The sequence below is a fragment of the Giraffa tippelskirchi genome, chromosome 7, assembly GCF_054371585.1.
Source record: "Giraffa tippelskirchi isolate mGirTip1 chromosome 7, T2T-mGirTip1v1.2.pri, whole genome shotgun sequence".
In the NCBI taxonomy this organism is placed as follows: Eukaryota; Metazoa; Chordata; class Mammalia; order Artiodactyla; family Giraffidae; genus Giraffa; species Giraffa tippelskirchi.
The window spans coordinates 85,530,669-85,549,864 of record NC_137281.1 but is presented as its reverse complement, the minus strand read 5'-3'; the positions used below and the strand labels follow the sequence as shown (position 1 = coordinate 85,549,864).

Sequence of the window (19,196 nt, the reverse complement as noted above, 5' to 3'; positions counted from 1 at the left end):
CAGAAGCCAAAACACATGCCACTTTATTACCAAAGCAAGTGGTATTTTCTTCATGCTGCTAAGATTCTGTAAATTGAATACATTGCTGTGATGGAAATGTTTTGATTCAGGGAGGAGCAGGGTGGTTTGAGGGACAGGCTATTATACACTGAGATAAAGATATGGTTTCCAGATATCTGTTGCAGGAAGGAGTACTGCCTTCCAGAGAAGTAGAAAGACCCAAATCTTTGGATTGGTGGACCTAAGAGTCTTCAGAGCAGTATCTGAAAAGGCACTTTTTGGGTGTCTGAGTGTCTTACTGCTATTCACCACCTGAATCCGACTTCCTAAATGGCACTAGTAGTAAAGAACCTACCTGCCAATGCAGGAGACACAAGAGACACAGGTTCAGTCCCTGGATCGGGAAGATCTCCTGGAGAAGGGAATGGCAACCCACTCCAGTATTCTTGCTTGGAGAATCCCATGGACAGAAGAGCCTGGGGGGCTACAGTCCATGGGGTCCAAAGAGTCAGACACCACTGAGCATACACAGCATGGCAACCGAATCTTAACTCTTCAGAAATGCCAGGTTTGGGTGTATAAAAGTAATCTCTATATTAACTGTTTGCCATTTATACCTGATTATTGTGTAGCACAATCATTATGCATATATAGAATTAAATATGCATTTAAAAAATTCTAGCATCATTCATTTTTTCTTTTCAGCAAACATTTATTGAATGACTACCGTGTGTCAGGCACTGGGAATACAAAGACACTGAGATTGGTCCCTGCTGTTGAGGAACTCACAGCCTTGGTGAGGAGACAGACAAATAAACAGCATATATTAAGATACCTGTTAAGAAAAATGTATGTATATGTTGCTTTATGATCACATAGGAAGGTCTGCTAGGAAAGGGGAGGGGACGGACAAAGTTTTACAGAAGGAAAGTTTTACAGAGCTGTTTCTTAGTCAGGTAAGATATGGAGGCAATGCAAAGTTAGTTTCAGTTGGAGGAAGCAATACATGCAAAGAAAAAGAGTGAGAAAATGTAGCACTTTCAGGGTTCTGTAAAGAGTTCATCGTGCTCCTGGGAGAGTTCCCAAACAGGAGCAGAGAAAGACAAGTTTGTATAATCGTTCACCGAATTCTGCACTTTATCCTGAAAGCCGTGGGGAACCACTGTAGGGTTTTGAGCAGAGATTGTCATAATCTGACTTTCATATTAAAAGATCACAAAGGATAGTCGATTGACATGGTATATAAATGGAGGCAGGGAGAGCACCTTGGGAGATTTTTTTATAATCTGGGTGAAAATTCCCAAAAGGCTGAATCAAGGCATTAACCCAATGGGAGTGGGAAGATGAGGTCAAGAGCTACTATCAACTTTGTAGTTACAACACTTAGTTAGATCTTTCTTTTATTATTATTGTTTGGCTGCACTGGGTCTTCATTGAAGCACTTGGGCTTCTCTAGTTGTGGTGCGCAGGCTCTAGAACATGTGGGCTCGGTAGTTGTGGTGCATGGGCTTAGTTGCAGCATATAGAATCTTAGTTCCCCAACCAGGGATTGAATCCAGGCCCCGTACAATGGGAATGTGGAATCTTATCCACTGGACCACCAGGGTCCTTCTTCTTAGTTTATGTCATCTTAGTGCTTGGGCTTCCCTAGTGGCTTAGTGGTAAAGAATCCACCTGCCAATGCAGGAGTTTGATTCCGGGGTCAGGAAGATCCCCTGGAGAAGGAAATGGCAACACACTCCAGTATTCTTGCCTGGGAAATCCCATGGACAGAGGAGCCTGGTGGGCTGTGGTCCATGGAGTCACAAAAGAGTCGGACACGACTGAGCAACTAAACAACAGCAACAGATCTTAGTGCTTAGCGCAAGATTTGCCACATACTAGACAGTCAATAAGCATACGTGAATGATCTTTTGATCTACTCAGAAAGATGAGAGGAGGAGGAGGTTTCTGGTTTGGGTGATTCAATAGATGGTGCTATTATCAAATTGAGAGAGAAGGTCAGCCAGGAAGATTAATATAGAGTTAGGTCAATTCTGTGTTTAAGTTTCGAAGTGCTTTTGAGACATTTGAGTGGAGTTGTATCAGTCTAGAGCTCCAGAAGGAAAGATAGATTTAAGAATCATCAATCACCCTGGGAGTGGATGACATTGTCCTGAGAGAGTGTAAAGTGAGGAGAAAAAGAGAAGTCTGGAAGGCTGGGGACACTAGCGTGTAGGGGAGGATGAAGGAAAAGGAGAACAAGGAAGCATGTTCAAGGCCTTAGAAGGAAAACCAAGACAGAAAGTGTCCCTTAAGCTAAGTGAGTTTAGTTTCAAGAAAGTCAGGGCTGTCTGATGCTGCCAAGAGGCCCAGAAGTGAGTGTCAGTAGAATGTTGCTTCTCTAAAGCAGGGATTTTTGTCTGTTTTGATTGCTGTTGTATCCCCAGCACTTAGGACAGCCTGGCACATAGTAAGTGCTCAATAAATTAACTGATACATGAATGAACAAATTGAAAAAATCCCTTGCATTTAGTTGCAGAACCACAGGTCCTTGGTGAAGGTATTTTCCCAGGAGTGATAGTGAAGGAAGCTAGATTATAGTGGACTGAGGAGCTGAGAGGATGTCAGGAAGTGGCTACAAAGAGAGGACTGTGCATGCATCTCCTTTTATGTGCTGGGCACTGAGCTAAGCACTTTACATGCATTAACTCATTAAATCTTCAGCCCAATAGGCTAAATACTGTTATGGTCACCAGACGAGGAACCTGCAGCTCAGAGGGAAAAATAACTTGCTCAGGGTCCCACAGCTAGAAAGTATCAGCCAAGATTTGAACCCAAATCTGTCTGACTTTGAAATTTAGCACTGAACTGCTTAGCCTGCATTTCCTATAGAGTTTCTTTGTGACCAGAAGGAGAGAGAAAGAGAGACTCTTTGGGATGAGTTGAGACCAGGAAGACGTGCAAATATTTTAATGCTGATGGGAGAGAATTGCAAAAAGAAATAATTTGAAGACCTGGGGGAAAAGGGAACTAATTTATACAAGAGGAGCTTGGGGAGAGTTGCAGACCACAGGTAAAAAGAAGCCCTTTCCACTGAGGTAGGAAGAGGAGAAGACCAGGTGTATGTTGCAGGTATTTTTGTCAGGGAGGAGAGGGGAAGGTGGAGGTGGGCAGAGTTCCCTTCTGGTTTTCTGCTGAGATTAAAGCAAGTGGTAATCCGGTTATGGACTTGAAGAAATGGTACAAGTCTGAAATAGCTGTTGCAGAGACTAGGAGAAAGCAGTGGTGGTGGTGATTTTCAGGACGGCATCAAGGGCCCAGCCAAGATGAGAGACCAGGATTAGGTGCACCAAAGGCAGATGTTCGATTGATCCAGGTTGAGGGTTTTGCCCACTGCATGCAACAGAAGGAAGGGATGGACTGTTGAGAGTGTTGGCTCTATGGTGTTGGAGGTGCCCACATCTCGGGCAACGGGAAGGAAGCGAAGACGGCAGAGGATGGAGAACAGAAACTAAATGGAAGGGTCAGTACTGGGACCCGCACAAGCACAAACAGTGGGATTTGGGTGGTAAAATGGTCTCGGGTTCCCCTGTTATCAAGAGTTCCACCTCCAGACCTGACCTGTGATGAATAAGGCAAAATTGTGCTGAAAAGAGAGGGATAAGGAGAGAAAATTAATAGTGGTTATCCTGTCAGAGAAGAAGAGGGGTGCTGAAGATAACTTTTTCTATAAACACTTCCGGGCTGTTTGCCTTTTTCTTTTCTTTTCTTTTCTCTTTTGGCTGCACCAGGTGGCATGTGGGATCTCAGTTCCCCAACCAGGGATCAAACCTGTGTCCCTTGCATTGGAAGCATGGATTCTTAACCACTGGACTGCCAGGGAAGTCCTTGAATTTTTTTAACTTCTTAAAAAAAAAATACAGACTTTTCACTGAAGCCGGGAAAGAGCAGGCTTCCGTGAAAGCAGTGAGATGAGGGAGCAGTGGTCTGGAAGGGGACCGCGGGCTGTGTGGTTTGTCTGTGGAATCATGAGGTGTTGGCTCTGAGGAGGAGCAGCCAGTAAACAATGGTCCCACCCTGCCATTGTTTACCAGGGAGGAAGTGGGAGCCACAAGACTCACTCAGCTTGGCAGCAGCAAAACCGAGCCAGAACTAACTCTTCCTGATCTCCCAGTTTGGTACTCTGTCTTCCACGCTGCTTCCTGAGCCCTGGCGACTTCAGAATTTCCTGCTGTCCTGCCCAGGCCCATCGCAAGGGTGCCCGTGCGATTGCTGGTGAGCCGGCTGTTTGCCAGACCCTGCTTCCCACACCTCAGTCCCTCCCAGTGCAGGGGGTGTGGGTGTGTGTGGAGGCAGCTTGCCTGTCCCCTGCCTACTTCCTGTTCTCTTCAGAGTAGCGACTCGGAGGCGGAAACTACAATGATGGTCTCTATTTACATCCGTTTAAGTGACCCAGTGTCCCTCCTGTTTTGCCAGCTCTCACATCACCGCCTACTCCTGTCCTTCCTCCTCAGAGCTTGTTTAAGCAGCAGCCATGACTCTGTGTCTTTTTAATCAACCCAGACCCATATGAGTCACTGAGAGCACTTACGATAGGGCTTCTTCACCATGAGATGATGGCTGGGGGTGGAGAGATGAGCCCCTTAAATGAGGGGCCTTGTTCTAGGGCAAAAGTCCTTTCATTTTTGTCAGATCCTCAAAGGAGTCTGTGACCTTTTCCCTCTTAAAAGACCAGGGATTTAGAGAATGAAGTGCAGGTGTGTTTTAGAAAAACCAAAATACAATAACAGCAATTACATGTTCCCTTGTCTTCTCAGTAAGAGTTCAGTTAAGCTGGGGTTTGTGCAGCCTCTCTCGTCATCAGGATGGTGACTGTGGCAGTTGCATAAGGGAGCTGAGATTTCTCTATTTGGTAGACTGAAGTCCAGAAGGTTAAGATGATAGCTTAGGACTCTTGCCCTATTTGGCATGCCTGCCTGGGTAGATGTGCAGATGAACTCTCCACACAGTGATACTGGGACTGTGTGATGTGTGGGGTCCAGTGGGGACAAGGAGACGAGGGACGAGGCTGTAGTTTAAGGAGGGATATTACAGTTCTCTTCATGCCTGCCTCTCAGTGAAGCCCTCCTTGGTCTTTGGAATTTGTAGAGATGGCCCTGCACATTCTGTGTTGAATGCGCTCTCTGCCCTGACAGTCTGGTTGTCCTTCTATGTTGTGGGCATGAGTCTTCAGGGTTTAGAATGGAGCTGTGAGTTGGCCTGTTCTAGAATAGCCTCAAATTCTCTTCTGCCTCCAGGGTATAAGCAGGTGTTAGTGTGGGGCAACAGCGTATTTACCGGCAGGGGAAGGAATGTGTTTGCTCTTGATAGTAGGAAAGGACCCCTGATTGGCTTGCTTCTTGGCCAGCCTGAAAGCCAAGATGCAGCCATGTGGTATAATGAGCAGGCAATTAAGCAGGCTTCCTTTTGGTTCAAGGCTCCTGAGTTCCTTCTGCCTACAGATGGGTAATGTTTGGGATTCCAATGTGGTTCTGAATCCTCTCTCCCTGCACTGTGCCAGACCATCCTACCCCTGACTTTGTAGTTTCATAGGAAGTCATGGATGTCATGGTGGCAATGGGGACAAATGTGGCTCCAGAAACAGAATAGAGGGAGTTCACTGAGGTTCATGCTTGGGGGGCGGTACAATCAGTACCACCCTGAAGGTCATGGACAAGAACCAGTGGGAGGAGGGGAAGAGACCGTCCATTTGTGTTACGGTTTGGTGCTTTTTTTTTTTTCCCTGTGTAGACTGGAATCTGTTGAACCATATTAGATACTTTGTTGTCTCCAACTGGGTGGCTTTCCACTGTTGGGCAGAAGTCTGCTTTGGACAGAGAACCTGTTTGGGAAGAGGAAGGAAAGAAACAGGATGGTCTGGTGGCCACGTACTTTGCTGGAGTGCCAGCTAGGCCATCTGAGGCCTCCTCTGCACGGCATACCCTCCTATCACCTAGTTCATCTGCTCACATCAGCTCCTAACCTGTTACAAAGCTGGACGCCTTCATCTAGAGCCCTCCAGAGCAGTGCTACTTCAAGTGCCAGTCTGCAATGAGATGAGAAGCATATTCACCAGAATGTAAAACTGTTCCCTTCATCAAGAAAACCTTGTTACAAGAAACTGTTAGCACTAAACTGTGTTTGCTCTGACATAACTGACTTACACTCTGGAGTCATATAAGCTTCCTATCTGGTGACCAACCAGTAACACCACTGGCTCATCAGCTAATCTGCAGACCACACTTTGACTAGCAATACTCCAGAGCCACCTCTAGTTCAGAAGCAGTTGTTGAGGTCTTGGAACCTCTGCAAGCCAGAAACAGAGAGCCCTGGTTGCAAAGAGCTGCTGGCAGGTCCATCATGCAAGGGCCAGGGTGGGTGACTATGGGGAGGGGAACACAACCCAAGAGAACAAGTCAAACAGGTGACTAGGCGGCATCTGTGCCAAGGGCAGCTGTCCGCCCCCCTTCCCCTCTTACCACAGACACAAACTAAAAGAACTAGAGTTGAGGACCCTCCCGTAGTTCCTTGGTTTTGCCTGATATTTCTGGCAGCAAGTCAGCCACACTGAGTTTATTACCCTGTCCTTGCAGAAAAACGGCATATAACAGAGAAGAATTCATTGGTGGTCCTTGTCGTCACTCCCGGATGTGACCAGTTTCCTTCTCTGGGGTCTGTAGAGAACTGTAAGTACCACTTTGTTCCTTGTTCTAGAAACCAGCACTTGTCTGGAGCTATAACTCCAGATGTCCTGGCCTCAGTTGCAGATGCTAGGCCTGGAGCCCTCCATGGGGGGGGGGGGGGCAGGGGTCACCAAGTGCCCAGAGCCATCTAAGGAGAGTTTTTCCTGTGCACTCTAACCAGCGTCTGAAGGTCGGCCGTGAACATCACACTAGCTAGTCACTGAGTCCCACAGGACACCTACCTTCTGGACTGAATATAATCCCACCAGCATTTTAGGAACTTATGCACTTTGTTGGTTTTTCTCTTAGAGACCCTACACTAGAGAGAGAAGGAGTTTTCGGCCATTTGAACTGAGGTGAAGCCAAGTCATTCGTCCTGTGGCTGCCCTGAGCAGCAGCATTTGGGGACATCTCAGTGTGCAAAATGAACATTCAGGTCTTGGCTTCTTCCTCACATTGCTGAGGAAGTAGCTGAAGCTTGGAGACAAAGGGAGAGGGGAGTGACTTCAAAGGCTCTGGGAACATTGTAACCTGGACTCACCCCTCCAAGCATCCCTTTCCCCTTCGTCCTTTGAGCTGCAGCCTGGCGGGAATCCATGTTTCTGGTGGGGAAACTGACCCACAGGGCGGGGGGTGCTTTGCAGAGGATTCCATGCCAGCCTGCCCCTCCTCACACATCATTTTCCAGGGCCTCAGAGCCACTGGGTGACCACCCTCCCACTCTGGCCCCAGGCCTGAGTATCAGCCCTGCTCCCTCAGGTAATGCTTCCTCTGAAAGAAAAAATGTGTTTGTTTGTTGTTGTTTTTTTCCCACGGCATACGAGATCTTAGTTCCCCGACCAGGGATCGAACCCATGCCCCCTGCAGTGGAAGCGCAGTCTTAACCACTGGACCACCAGGAAAGTTCCTTATTGTAGATTTTTAATCCGAGGTTTTACAGAGAACATGTGATTCTCTATGATCTGAGGGTAGAAATCCTTAACCTGATGGAATCATTTCTGTCATTTCAGACACACTGACCATAAATGATGAGCAGTGTCTCCTCCTCTCCGAGACTGTCTGGGGCGCCCTGCGAGGTAACAAGATGGGGCTGATGCTGGGAGAGAGAAGGATGATGTGGGAAGGTGGGCACTGGTGGGGTGAGGGGCAGGACCGGGGGCCAGGCAAATACCCCCACCTTAGGAACTTGCTTTATGGAGACCAGTTGGAGTATTTCCTCAACTCCCTGCAGGGAGTGTTCTCCTCACTGCTGTCTCCAGCAGTTGACAGGTGTCACAGCCTGTGCAGCGACAGCCACTCCCCTGGCAGGTACTCTGGGAAGCAGAGGGAGTCCCTGCAGGCTGATGGCAGGCACCAGCAGGGGCAGGGGGCTGGGGAGAGGGGCCCACTCTGCCACACACACTGTTTGTTCAGCTCTCACTACGAACACAGGATTGGAAGGGCTCTTTAAAACGGAAATCTAGATCAAAAGAGAGATAAATGTCAAAAAAGACGTAAACAGTAATAAAATGAGGACTTCGCTAGCCAATGGGTGATAGGCCCCTGCCCTTCCTCTTGGTTCACTGAGAAGGTATTTGGTCCACTGAGAAGATATTTGGTCCATAGACACAGACTTAGCCAAATACTTCCACCCCTTTTAGTAAGAGCTCTGCCGATGAATGAGGGAAATTCTCACTGAACTCCAAACCTTGTTTCGGTTTGTCTTTATTCCCTAGCCCCTCCGCCCCTCCCCAGCATTTTGGAGAAATAGCATGTTGACTCCCCTTTCTTCCCTCTTGTACATTTTGTGTGGGTGCTAACAATTAGGTTAAAGTGGGAGAGTTCTGGGACCCCAAGTTCCAGGCGTCAAGGTCAGACTGGAGAGAAGCCCAGATGGTACACTGGAAGTTGGCCTCAAAGGAGGTGCTGAATGACCACAAAGGTCTCACAGATTTTTAAATTATGAAAATTTAGGATTCTGGGAATCTTTCACAGGGCTTCTGCTGGTTTTGTAGAAATGAAGGCCCAGGTGTTCAGACCATCTAGTGCTCTGGACGCAGCATGCCTGCTGTTGGGCCTCACTGGAATCTAGGAGTCTGTGTCCAGTCTCCTGGGGCAGTTGCTACCTGCCAGACCTCAGCTCCCTATAGTTGGTTCTCTTCTCAGGGTCTAAGAGGAAAAGTGGATGTTTCTTTGTCTTTTGGGTCCAGCTATGGACCCACAAGTTTACGATCTCGTTGAGTTTATGAAACTCAAGTTTATGATCACATTCTCACAATTCAAAGTGAAGAGGCAGCGGGTTGGAGGCCCCTTTTTCTCAGCTCCCTTAGCTCCTGATGAGTATTTTCCACCGAACTATTTAACCCCTTGTGAGCTGGCTTGTCCTTTCATATGTCCTCATAGGCCCCAGCTGTTGAGAGCATTTAATGCTCTGGACTCAGCATGCCTGGCCTCTCTTCTTAATATCTTTGTGAATTCAAGACTTAGGGATTATAGATAAGAGGCATGTGGGTGAGTGTATTGCTAGGAGGGGCACAAAACCCCCTTACACTGCATGCTCCCAAAATAAAAGACAGTAAAAATTGATACTGGCTTCCTACTGTTCCCCTTTTCTAGCTGTTGAGAAGCGTGCAGCCTACACTAGATTTCATTTCACTGTGTGCGCAAGCACTGTGGTCTGCCACATAGAAACCTTCTAGATGGTTCTAACTCTTTACCCCCCTCCCTAAGTCCTTACATCCGCCTCTCTACTTCCTTGTAGGTCTGGAGACATTTAGCCAGCTTATTTGGAGATCTCCTGAGGGCACGGTGAGTGTGGGCCTTCAAAAAGGGCTCCTCTTAAATCTCTGGCATTTGCTTGCAATATTGAGAGTCCTGGAAATACCTTTTTTTGCCTTAAACAGAGTCCTGGTGGCTTGAGATGGTCCCAAAGAGAGTATTCATGGAGATAATGGGTGGAAACTGGTTTGGTAGATTTTGCCAGTTGGGGTATAACTTAGTTCCCCTGCGTCGTTATTGAGTAATGACCTTGAGACCACACTGCTTTGAAGAAAATATTGAGTCAGTGAGAATCTGGTACATGTGAGCTGAGTGGTGTGTGGGACAGCTGCATTGGCTGGCAGGGGAAAGTTATTGTCAGGAGAGGTACGTGCTTATGGTCATTCATTTGGAGGTGTGGGGTGTTTGTGGAGATAGTTACCCTGAAGAACAGTCAGCTGGTTGGGTTTTCAGGGATCTCAGAAGACTTTTCTCATCCCCCTCCACCCCACTGGTGAATTGCCTTAGACTCCTGACACATTCGATGTTTGGTCCACACAGTTCTATGTCAACAAGACGGATATTGAGGACTTCCCTCGCTTCCCTCACCGGGGCTTGTTGCTGGATACGTCTCGCCATTACCTGCCACTGGCTAGCATCCTGGACACTCTGGTACCCAGGCCTTAAGGCCTTCTTTGCCCTTAGGATTCTGGGGTGATGGGACAACAGATAGATCCGGTGCCATATTCTTAAAGAGTTACAGAGGGAATTTATGTAACTTTATGAGCTCCCAGGAAATATGTAAAAGATGACCTGCTCCAAGATTCAAAAAAATACAAGTGATTTAAACGTACCCCACTGGCTACTGAGGACCAATGTCCAGACCATCTCCAGTAACAGAGGAGGTGGGTTGGGGAACTGGCTTCTCTGACCAAGGGCAGCTATCTTTAGTTAGTATAAAGTCTTAGGAAAGAGATGTTCAAGAGCCTTAGCTGGGGATGATCCTAACTGTCTAGAATTTGATGGGCAGTCTTAGCTGACAGTTACCCATCTGGCTTACATGTCTAACTATTCCTTTGGTTTTCTGATGGAATCAGAGAAGTGGACACATCCACTAGTCTTGGCATCTCAGATTTATGGCTTATGAGGCTATTAAACTCACAACAGACCTCACAGTTTGGATAAACACTAGTCAGACAACCCAAAACAAGTGGCAAGAGGAAATATTAGTTTCCATGGTCTTGTGGGATTTCCTGACTCCCAGGTACCACAGAGCTGCAGCCCTTCTCCCAGTGTGACTGTAACTCATCCCCCAAAGAGGAAATACTGCTTCTGTCAGCCATCTTTGGACGTGCAGGGTCTCCCCCTTCCCTCCATGGCAGGCATAACCTGATGGGAAGGTTTGATACAGAGAACCTGTGAACACTTACCAGGAAGCTGGGGCAGGTTGAGCCTGTTAAAGTGTGTAGCGCAGCCTGCCAAGCTGGGGGCTAAAGCTGGAGAAGTTGTGCTGGGTTCACAGTGTGTGCTCTGACCTACAGGATGTCATGGCATACAATAAATTCAACGTTTTCCACTGGCATCTGGTTGATGACTCTTCTTTCCCATATGAGAGCTTCACTTTCCCAGACCTCACCAAAAAGGTATGTTTCGATTTTACCCAAACCAAGTTGATGGCTTGAAGTCTGACTCTGGCTATGGCCCTGCTAGCAAAGGACATCAGCTCTCCTCCTAACCAGCCAGTTTAAGGGAAACACTCACATATAGGAGAAGGGCACTGGCTTTGGAGTCAAGAGACCTGAGTTCAAGTCTAAATTGTACCATTAATTTCCTCTGTGACCTTCAGGAGAGAATCTTTCCTGGTCCCATCTTTTTATTTATTCATATTTTCTTAGCTGGGTATAATAACTACCTTATTTGTCTGTCTCGCTGGCATCATGGCACTGAGATAAGACAATGAGTGGACAGCTTGTGGGAAATTATGATACAGTTCCTTGAAGACAGCACCTGATATCAACAGGCTGTGGGTTGATTTTCTTTCTTTTTTAAAAATAATTTTATTTATTTATTTTCGGCTGTGCTGGGTCTTCATTGCTGCCTGGGCTTTCTCTAGTTGTGGCAAGCAGAGGTTACTCTGTGATTGCGGTGCGTGGGCATCTCATTGCAGTGGCTTCTCTTATTGCAGAACACAGGCTGTAGGCATGCAGGTTTCAGTAGTTGCAGCTCGCAGGCTCCAGAACACGGGTTCAGTAGTTCTGGCACCCAGGCTTAGTTGCTCAGAGGCATATGGGTTCTTCCTGGATCAGGGATCAAACCCGGGTCCCCTGCATTGGCAGGTGGATTCCTACCCACTCCGCCACCAAGGAAGCCCTGTGGGCAGGTTTTCTGATATCCAGGGGGGCCAGAAGGCATTTTGAATATCCTCTCCTCTGCTAGCCTTCAGGAAATGGGATCCTCAATGTGTTTCGTGCCTTTTAGGGGTCCTACAACCCTGCCACTCACATCTACACAGCACAGGATGTGAAGGAGGTGATTGAATATGCGCGACTTCGGGGTATTCGGGTCCTGGCAGAGTTTGACACTCCTGGCCACACTCTGTCCTGGGGGCCAGGTAAGAATAATGTCTGCAGTTGGAGGGAGTCCACTGATTTCCTTCAATGGGGAATTAGGATGTTGGCTCTTGGATGTAGCATGCCCCAGCCTTGGTCTCTGGAAGAATATTTTCCATCAACTTCTTCCACTGGGAATTTAGATAGGCAGAATTTACTTTGAGTGAAAGAGGACACTTCTTACTATTAAAACATGGGCAAATTCTTCTCAGATGTCCTTGCCTGATAATGCCCTTGTAGGTCATTGTGCCCAGAGTGGAAGAAAGATTTTGCCAGTCTGTCTAGATCAGGCTCTCTGCTTTTCTGCTGGCAGGCTACGTGAGGAGAGCTGGCTTTGGGAGCAAGGGTGACCCCAGTGGAGGAATGTGTCAAGGCAGCAGGAGTGTGTGACAGTTGTCTGGGTATGATTTGTGGACACACTTGTATTTCCTTGATTGTCACTAAATGCTCATGTCAGTGAGTGCCTGAGTGTTCCTACCTGAGAGAATGTCTATGAACATGATTGTCATCATGTATATGACTATACGTGGGGTTTGTGTATTTGTGACACTAGTGTCAGATTCTCTATTGCCTTAGGTGTCCCTGGATTATTAACTCCTTGCTACTCTGGGTCTCACCCCTCTGGCACCTTTGGGCCAGTGAATCCGGTTCTCAACAATACCTACGAGTTCATGAGCACATTCTTCTTGGAGATCAGTACTGTCTTCCCAGATTTTTATTTGCACCTTGGAGGAGATGAGGTTGATTTCACCTGCTGGTATGAGCCCTATGACCCTCCCATCCTGGCCTGACAGATGGCCTACTCAGAGGAGAAGTTAGCCTCGAAGAAGCTCCCTGTCTCAGGTGCTCCTCAGCGGTCCATCCAGATGCCTCAGGCTTTCGGCCTTTCCTCTCGCCACCTACCAAGAGACCCTACCTGATCTTGGCAAGTCCGTGATCTTGTCATAGTCTTGAGATATTGACAGAAAAACCACCTCCAGGCACAGAATTGTCTTGGAAAAAGCAGGATGGAGAAAGATAGTCCCTGCTTTTGACAGTTTAAAATAGTCTGGTTGAAGAGGCAGGACACACGAATTTGAGGCTAATATATGACAGTGTCTAGTTAGTATTAAATTATAAGGTTCCAGCCCTCAGATTTACTTAGCTCAAAAGAGGCTGAGAGTCTTCTTGGAGAAGTGGGAACTAGAGCTGGATCTGGGGAAAGAATGGAGGAGAGAGAAAAAATAAAATGTCGACATTGTGCGGCAAGGGAGCTGCCACGGGTGACAGACAGCAATGCTTGTATGCACTTGGAATAAAGAATAAACATTAAGGAAAAACCAGGATATGCCCAGGATGTGGGAGGTAAGAGACGGAAACCAGAATCCAGTGTGCCCGAGTCAAGACCTCAAAGCCTCATGTCACAGCCCAGAGAGACTGAGATGTATTCTCTTTGGAAGAGAACTCGAAGCTCTTCAGGTCCAAGCCTTTCTTGGCCTACATCAGTGGCTCCCCTTCACTTAGGTTTTTCAACCATACTTCCCAAAGTTGTGGCCTCTTGAGATCCTCAGTTGATTGGTTTTTCAGATAAAAAAAAAAGAAGTTGTGGGAGGCCAGGTGACAAATCCCCAAGCTTTGGGCTTTGAGGATGTCAAAAGAATTAATCTTCATTTTCTCTTGGGATTCAGGAAGTCCAACCCAGATATCCAGGCCTTTATGAAGAAGAAAGGCTTTGGTGATGACTTCAAGAAGCTGGAGTCCTTCTACATCCAGACGTGAGGAAGCAACGGGAGTAGGCAGTCACCCTCCTTCAGCGTCCTCTTTCCATAGCAGGGCCAGGCCCTCCCTGCTGGACCACTTTCTGGGCCCCTGAAGGGGTCCTCTGTCCTGTCCTTTCTGGTTGGAGTGGTCAGTTCCCAACTGGTCAGACAGGAATGGGCCCCTAGCCAGGCTCAGCCCCCAGGGCACTGGCACCAGTAGCTCAGAGCCTCTCTGAACTGAGCAAACACTCTCTGTACTCTCTAGGCTACTGGACATTGTCTCTTCCTATGGCAAGGGCTACGTGGTGTGGCAAGAGGTGTTTGATAATAAAGTAAAGGTGAGCCTGGGGCAGAGAAGAGGTGCTACCCTCAGGGCCTCCCTCTGTTCTCCCATCCTTTCCCTGCTTCTGCATGGATACAGAGCTCTGAGCCCTGAGTGTGGGTGTCAGAGCCTCCATTTGTCTTCCCTGTCTATGAACTGATCGAGTTACTTGTGCTGCTAGGTTACTTGGGATTCCTGAAACTGGCATGATGGGTTGGGTTTTCATTCCTGTGTCATAGACTAGGATCTTCCAGGCCTGGGAGCAGGGCTATCTTCTCCTTCATCATTGACTAGTAAGATCCCAGCTCCCTGCCACATAAGGGGCTCTGCAGGAACCTCATCCCATCTTCAGACACATCTGGAGATGCTTGGACATGACAGCCCCTGATGCGTTTTCTAGGCCCCGCTGCTTGCCTTTGTTAGTTCACTGCTGGAGTTACTATCTCATTGTAGATAGGATAGCTGCAGAGGGGCTAGGGGAGGAGGCAGCACAGAGCTCTCCTAGGGCCTTTGGGGGCCTTGGCCTCTTCACTGGGCTAGAAGCTCAGTGGCTAGGAGTCACAGAGAAATGCTTTGATGCTGGGGAGCAGAGGGGGCACACACCCACCTTGGCCTGGGCTGCTTGCATGAGAATATGTCCCGGGAACCTTTATGCCATTTGACCTTTTGTGACAGGTTCGGCCAGACACAATCATCCAAGTATGGCGAGAAGAGATACCAGTAAAATACGTGAAGGAGATGGCACTGGTCACCAGCGCTGGCTTTCGGGCCCTGCTCTCTGCCCCCTGGTACCTGAACCACATAACTTATGGCCCTGACTGGAAGGAGATCTACCTGGTGGAGCCCCTGGCATTTGAAGGTAAACAGGGAGCTCTCCTTGCTGCCAAAGCAGCTGGGGGAGAGAAGGAGAGCCTGGGTTGGACATTCCAGATCAGCAGATAAAATGGCCTCTCTGAGGAGAGGACCATGTTGGGAAGGAGGTTGAAGCCTGTCATTGCTTGTTTTCCCTCAGGTACCCCTGAGCAGAAGGCCCTGGTGATTGGTGGAGAGGCCTGTATGTGGGGAGAGTATGTGGACAGCACAAACCTGGTCCCCAGGCTCTGGTAAGGGCTTTCTGGGGGAATGGAGGGTTGGGCTTGGTGGGCATGGGTTCTCCCTCTCAGGCTCAGCCTGTCCAGCCACCACCAGCCGAGTGCCCTCCTCTCGGGCCTGGGAGAGAAGGGGCCTCGCACTGTTGCTTCTGTTTGTATAGAACAGTCCTCTCCTGCCTGACGTCTGTATTTGCTCCTTCAGCCCATTAGGTATGTCACATGGAGGTTGTTGGGCTTCCCTGGTGGCTCAGTGGTAAAGAATCTGCCTGCAATGCAGGAAACCTGGGCTTGATCCCTGGGTTAGGAAGATCCCCTGGAGAAGGAAATGGCAACCCACACCAGCATTCTTGCCTGGGAAATCCCATGGACAGGGGCCTGACAAGCTACAGTCCATGGGGTCACAAAAGAGTTAGACATGACTTGGACATGACAACTAAACAACAACATGGAGATTGTTGTCCCCACTTCACACATAGGGATAAGGAGGCCTGGAGAGCACGTTGAAAGAATTTTGTTTTCGGGATGGCTCAGGATCCAGCCCTGAGATGCACAGTCTCTGTACTAAGACTCCTCTCTGCTGTCTCCTCAGAGTGCTGCTACCCCTCAGCAAGCCTGGGGGGCTGTGTAGAGTTTACATTTTGAGAACAGCTGCTGCCGCCGCCATCAGTAACTGTTCACGATGCCTTTCAGACGGACTCTGGTCCCTGTGTCTTTGGGAGAGGAGGAGGGATCATGATCCCCACTTTACTGAAGATGAAGCTGGGCCCTGGCAGTCCCTGGGGAGCCCTCCAGTGAGCTGTCACTCTGATTAAACTGTCAATCACATCCCTCAGCCCCGAGCTAGTCCGGGGTGCCTAAACAAGAGGCTGTGGGTGTCCAGCACCCTTGCAGGGAACCCAGAGCCCAAACCTGGTACCTGTCTCCTTCCCGCAGGCCTAGAGCAGGGGCTGTTGCCGAGAGGCTGTGGAGCAACAAGATGGTGTCCAACCTGGACTTTGCCTTTAAACGTCTGGCACACTTCCGCTGTGAGCTGCTGAGGTAAGCAGACCATGGGCAGATCGGGGGCTGAGGACCCCTTCCTGACAGGAAAAGAACACTAATAATAGCTACCACTTGCTGAAGCGTGCTGAGGGTGGCAAGCCCTGTGCTCAGCCGTCTGGTGGCACTGCTTCGTTCAGTCTTCACCACAGCCCTATCGGGATAGAGTTTTTATCTCCATTTCAGAGGCAGGCAGCTGAGGCACAGAGCAGTTCAGTAACTTGCCCAAAGTTGCTCAGAACCAGGACTTGAACTGCCTTCACTGTCTGTGCTCTTATCCACGGCCATGCTTTTATGGGTTCTCACAACACCCGTGCCCCAGTTGGGATGGGCCTGTGTAAGAGGGTCCATTCTCTGGTTCATTCATTGACTTGGTTTTGAGGCCCTGGGGAAACAGCCTCGTAGAGAGCAGAGTCCCAGGCTGAGAGCCAGGCATGTGGGGTCTAAGCCTCTACTGTCTAATTTACTGGGTGACTTTGAGCGAGTTCCTTACCATCTCTGAGCAAATAACTTATTTGGATAATAAAGGAGGCATGTCTCGAGGTGCCTTAAAGAGACTGGTCAGGTCCTGGAACTGGTGAGGCTGAGATTTCATGCCCACACCTTGTGGGTGGGCTGGACAGTGCCTCGGTGCCCCCTGCCCCTGACATTTACAGTGTTTTAGAGCCATTAACAGGGGCTCAGTGGGCCAAGTGCACTGGGCACATTGTAGGCATCCACCTTTTTTCTCAAGAGACTGAGTGATTTGGGGCTTGGGCACAGAAACAGGGAGGTTTTCCTCAAGGTTCCGAGGTGCCCTGTATCAGAATCACTGGGGCACCTGATCCAGATGGCACATTCTTGCCAACACACAGCCCCACCCCAGCAAGAATCTCTGGAAGTGAGACCCCGAGGAACTTTGGTGTGTAGTGACAGTGTGAAATCCACTGAACTGGGGGAAGGGGAGTCTGTTGGTTGTGGTGGAGAAGATGTTGCTGGAGCCTAAAACTAACCGCCTTCGAGGACTCATGGTACCTGTTTCTTTACATCCTCTTGCAGGCGTGGTGTCCAGGCCCAGCCCCTCAGCGTAGGCTACTGTGACGTGGAGTTTGAACAAACCTGAGCAAGTAGCCCCCAGCACCAAGGAGGGTACTGGCCCTAGGAGAGCGGAAGCAGGGCCAGGCTTCCACTGCACCCCGCCCAGGGGATGGAGCCCCTTGCCCACATGCCCCTGTGCCTAGAGACAAGGGGGCTGGTGCTGGCGCTGGTGTCCAATAAAGAGTGATGTGGCATTTTTCTATAACAAACATGGATTACCTGTGTGGAAACAAATATCAGTGGCCTTAGGGAAGGGGAACTGCCAGGACTGGCCTTCTGCTCCTAAGGGTGATAGGCTCAGCGGGGCCCAGCCAGCTTGGGCTCAGTATCTGCCCCTAGAGGGATCTTATAAGTTGAGGGCTGGGAATGAAACTTGTATCCTCTGTGCCGTCCTGCCCTGCCTGAGTTTTGATGCTTCTCCTAGCTTACCAGAGACCAGACACATACCCCATCCTTAGACTCATCACCTGGGCCCCTGAGGCTTCTGTACATAGAATATGACACCGCGGGGGACCAGAGGAGTCCTGGGAAGCGGCAGGGGCCCCAGCCCCAACCTGGTCACAGAACAGCCCCTCCCCCATGCACACTCACAAACTTCCCTCCCCTAGAGCTTTTCTTCTGCTTTAGGTTTCTTGTTACTTCCATTTCATGCAACCATTATTAAATGTTGAACACATACCATGATCTTGGCACTGTGGTAGGTGGTTGAATTTGAAGGACTTAGTCCCCAGAGGCCCTGGTCCACTCCCCGAAAAGCCAGCAACCTCCACCCCTCCTCCCACCCATTTCCAGTCCAGTAGCATCTTCTCAGAGAACTGCTGGCACAGCTGAGACCATGTGAGGAAAGCCCTTGGAGAGGACCAAGAGGTGGGTATGTGGCTCTGGAAGAGTCTTTGCACCAGTGACCAGTCTGCCATAGGAAGAAATGGCTCATCATGGACCCAGACTGCCCCCTGTTGGTGTCATGTTCAGAAGTGACGGTGCAGCCCAGAGTCTGGGCCAGCAGTGCAGAGCAGCTGTTTTAGATGTAGATTTCTTTGACCATTTTTAGGTTCTTTTACCTGGTCCTGGGCTGGAAGGACAATGGAGAGGTCCAGACATTTCTTTCAGAAAGTTTCTAATCTAGTGGATCCAGAAAGTTGGGGAAAGCAGGCCTGAAAAGGGATCACAGTAAAATTTGGTCCTTAAATAGCATCCTTTAGTCCCTCAATCATGCTCCTTTGGGGACCTGACTGAATGTGCGCCAATCAGGCCTTCTTGCACTATTACTGTAGGGACAGGTTGCGCGCCTTCTACCTGAAGAATCCTCTAGGGGAAGCTGAGCCCAGGGCTCTGGCCTGGAGAGAAACAAGTTAAGTCTCCACTATCTGTGCCTACTAAAGGAGCACCCTTACTCTCTATTACCCGGAGAAACATTTGGGGAGTTCCCAGGCAAGGACCCTGTAGAAATGCTGCTATACTTCAAGTGCCCTTTCTTGATCATAATTGGAATATTGCTATTGTTTGGTACAATATTTAATAAAAAGATCAGACACTAAATTTTAGGTCTCAAGTCAATGAAGGAAGAGGCCATGAAAATACCTGTATTAAAGCAGTAAGATTCAATGATTTCTTTTCCTCTTGTAAACATTTTCTTTAATGTTGTCATTTTTTTTACAAATTAAAAAAAAAAAAATCAGTGTTGTGCTGATCCCCAACCTCCACCAATGCATCTCTGGTCCCTCCAATCATGAGAGCATTTACTGGGAGGTCATCACCCCCAACCTCCATCAGTGCATCTCTGGGCCCCCTGATCACGAGAGCATTTACCTGAAGGTCATCATCAGACCCTGAACTGCTGATAGGACAGAGGCAGTACCTGTAGAACTGCCCACTCAGTT

At 48.7% G+C, this 19,196-nt stretch overlaps 1 protein-coding gene across 6 annotated transcripts in view; it reads left to right on the top strand.

Annotated features, from left to right (window-relative positions):
• HEXA (hexosaminidase subunit alpha) overlaps window positions 1–17,525 on the top strand; it is a 31,345-nt gene extending 13,820 nt beyond the window's left edge. The window contains exons 2-17 of one of the 6 annotated variants that reach the window (XM_081506324.1): window positions 706–796; window positions 3,774–3,866; window positions 4,081–4,257; window positions 6,615–6,707; window positions 7,715–7,780; window positions 9,445–9,491; window positions 10,002–10,112; window positions 10,982–11,083; window positions 11,919–12,051; window positions 12,626–12,806; window positions 13,717–13,803; window positions 14,054–14,126; window positions 14,786–14,969; window positions 15,123–15,213; window positions 16,135–16,239; window positions 17,278–17,525. In XM_081506324.1, coding sequence (XP_081362450.1) covers window positions 10,988–11,083; window positions 11,919–12,051; window positions 12,626–12,806; window positions 13,717–13,803; window positions 14,054–14,126; window positions 14,786–14,969; window positions 15,123–15,213; window positions 16,135–16,239; window positions 17,278–17,341 — 1,014 coding nt within the window. In that variant the 5' untranslated portion in view covers window positions 706–796; window positions 3,774–3,866; window positions 4,081–4,257; ... (3 more) ...; window positions 10,002–10,112; window positions 10,982–10,987 and the 3' untranslated portion in view covers window positions 17,342–17,525. Of the gene's footprint in view, window positions 1–705; window positions 850–3,773; window positions 3,867–4,076; window positions 4,258–6,614; window positions 6,708–7,714; window positions 7,781–9,444; window positions 9,492–10,001; window positions 10,113–10,981; window positions 11,084–11,918; window positions 12,052–12,625; window positions 12,807–13,716; window positions 13,804–14,053; window positions 14,127–14,785; window positions 14,970–15,122; window positions 15,214–16,134; window positions 16,240–17,277 lie in introns of all 6 variants that reach the window. The other 5 variants (XM_081506325.1, XM_081506321.1, XM_081506323.1 and 2 more) reach the window with 5 other exon arrangements.
• Window positions 17,526–19,196: the final 1,671 nt, after the last annotated feature.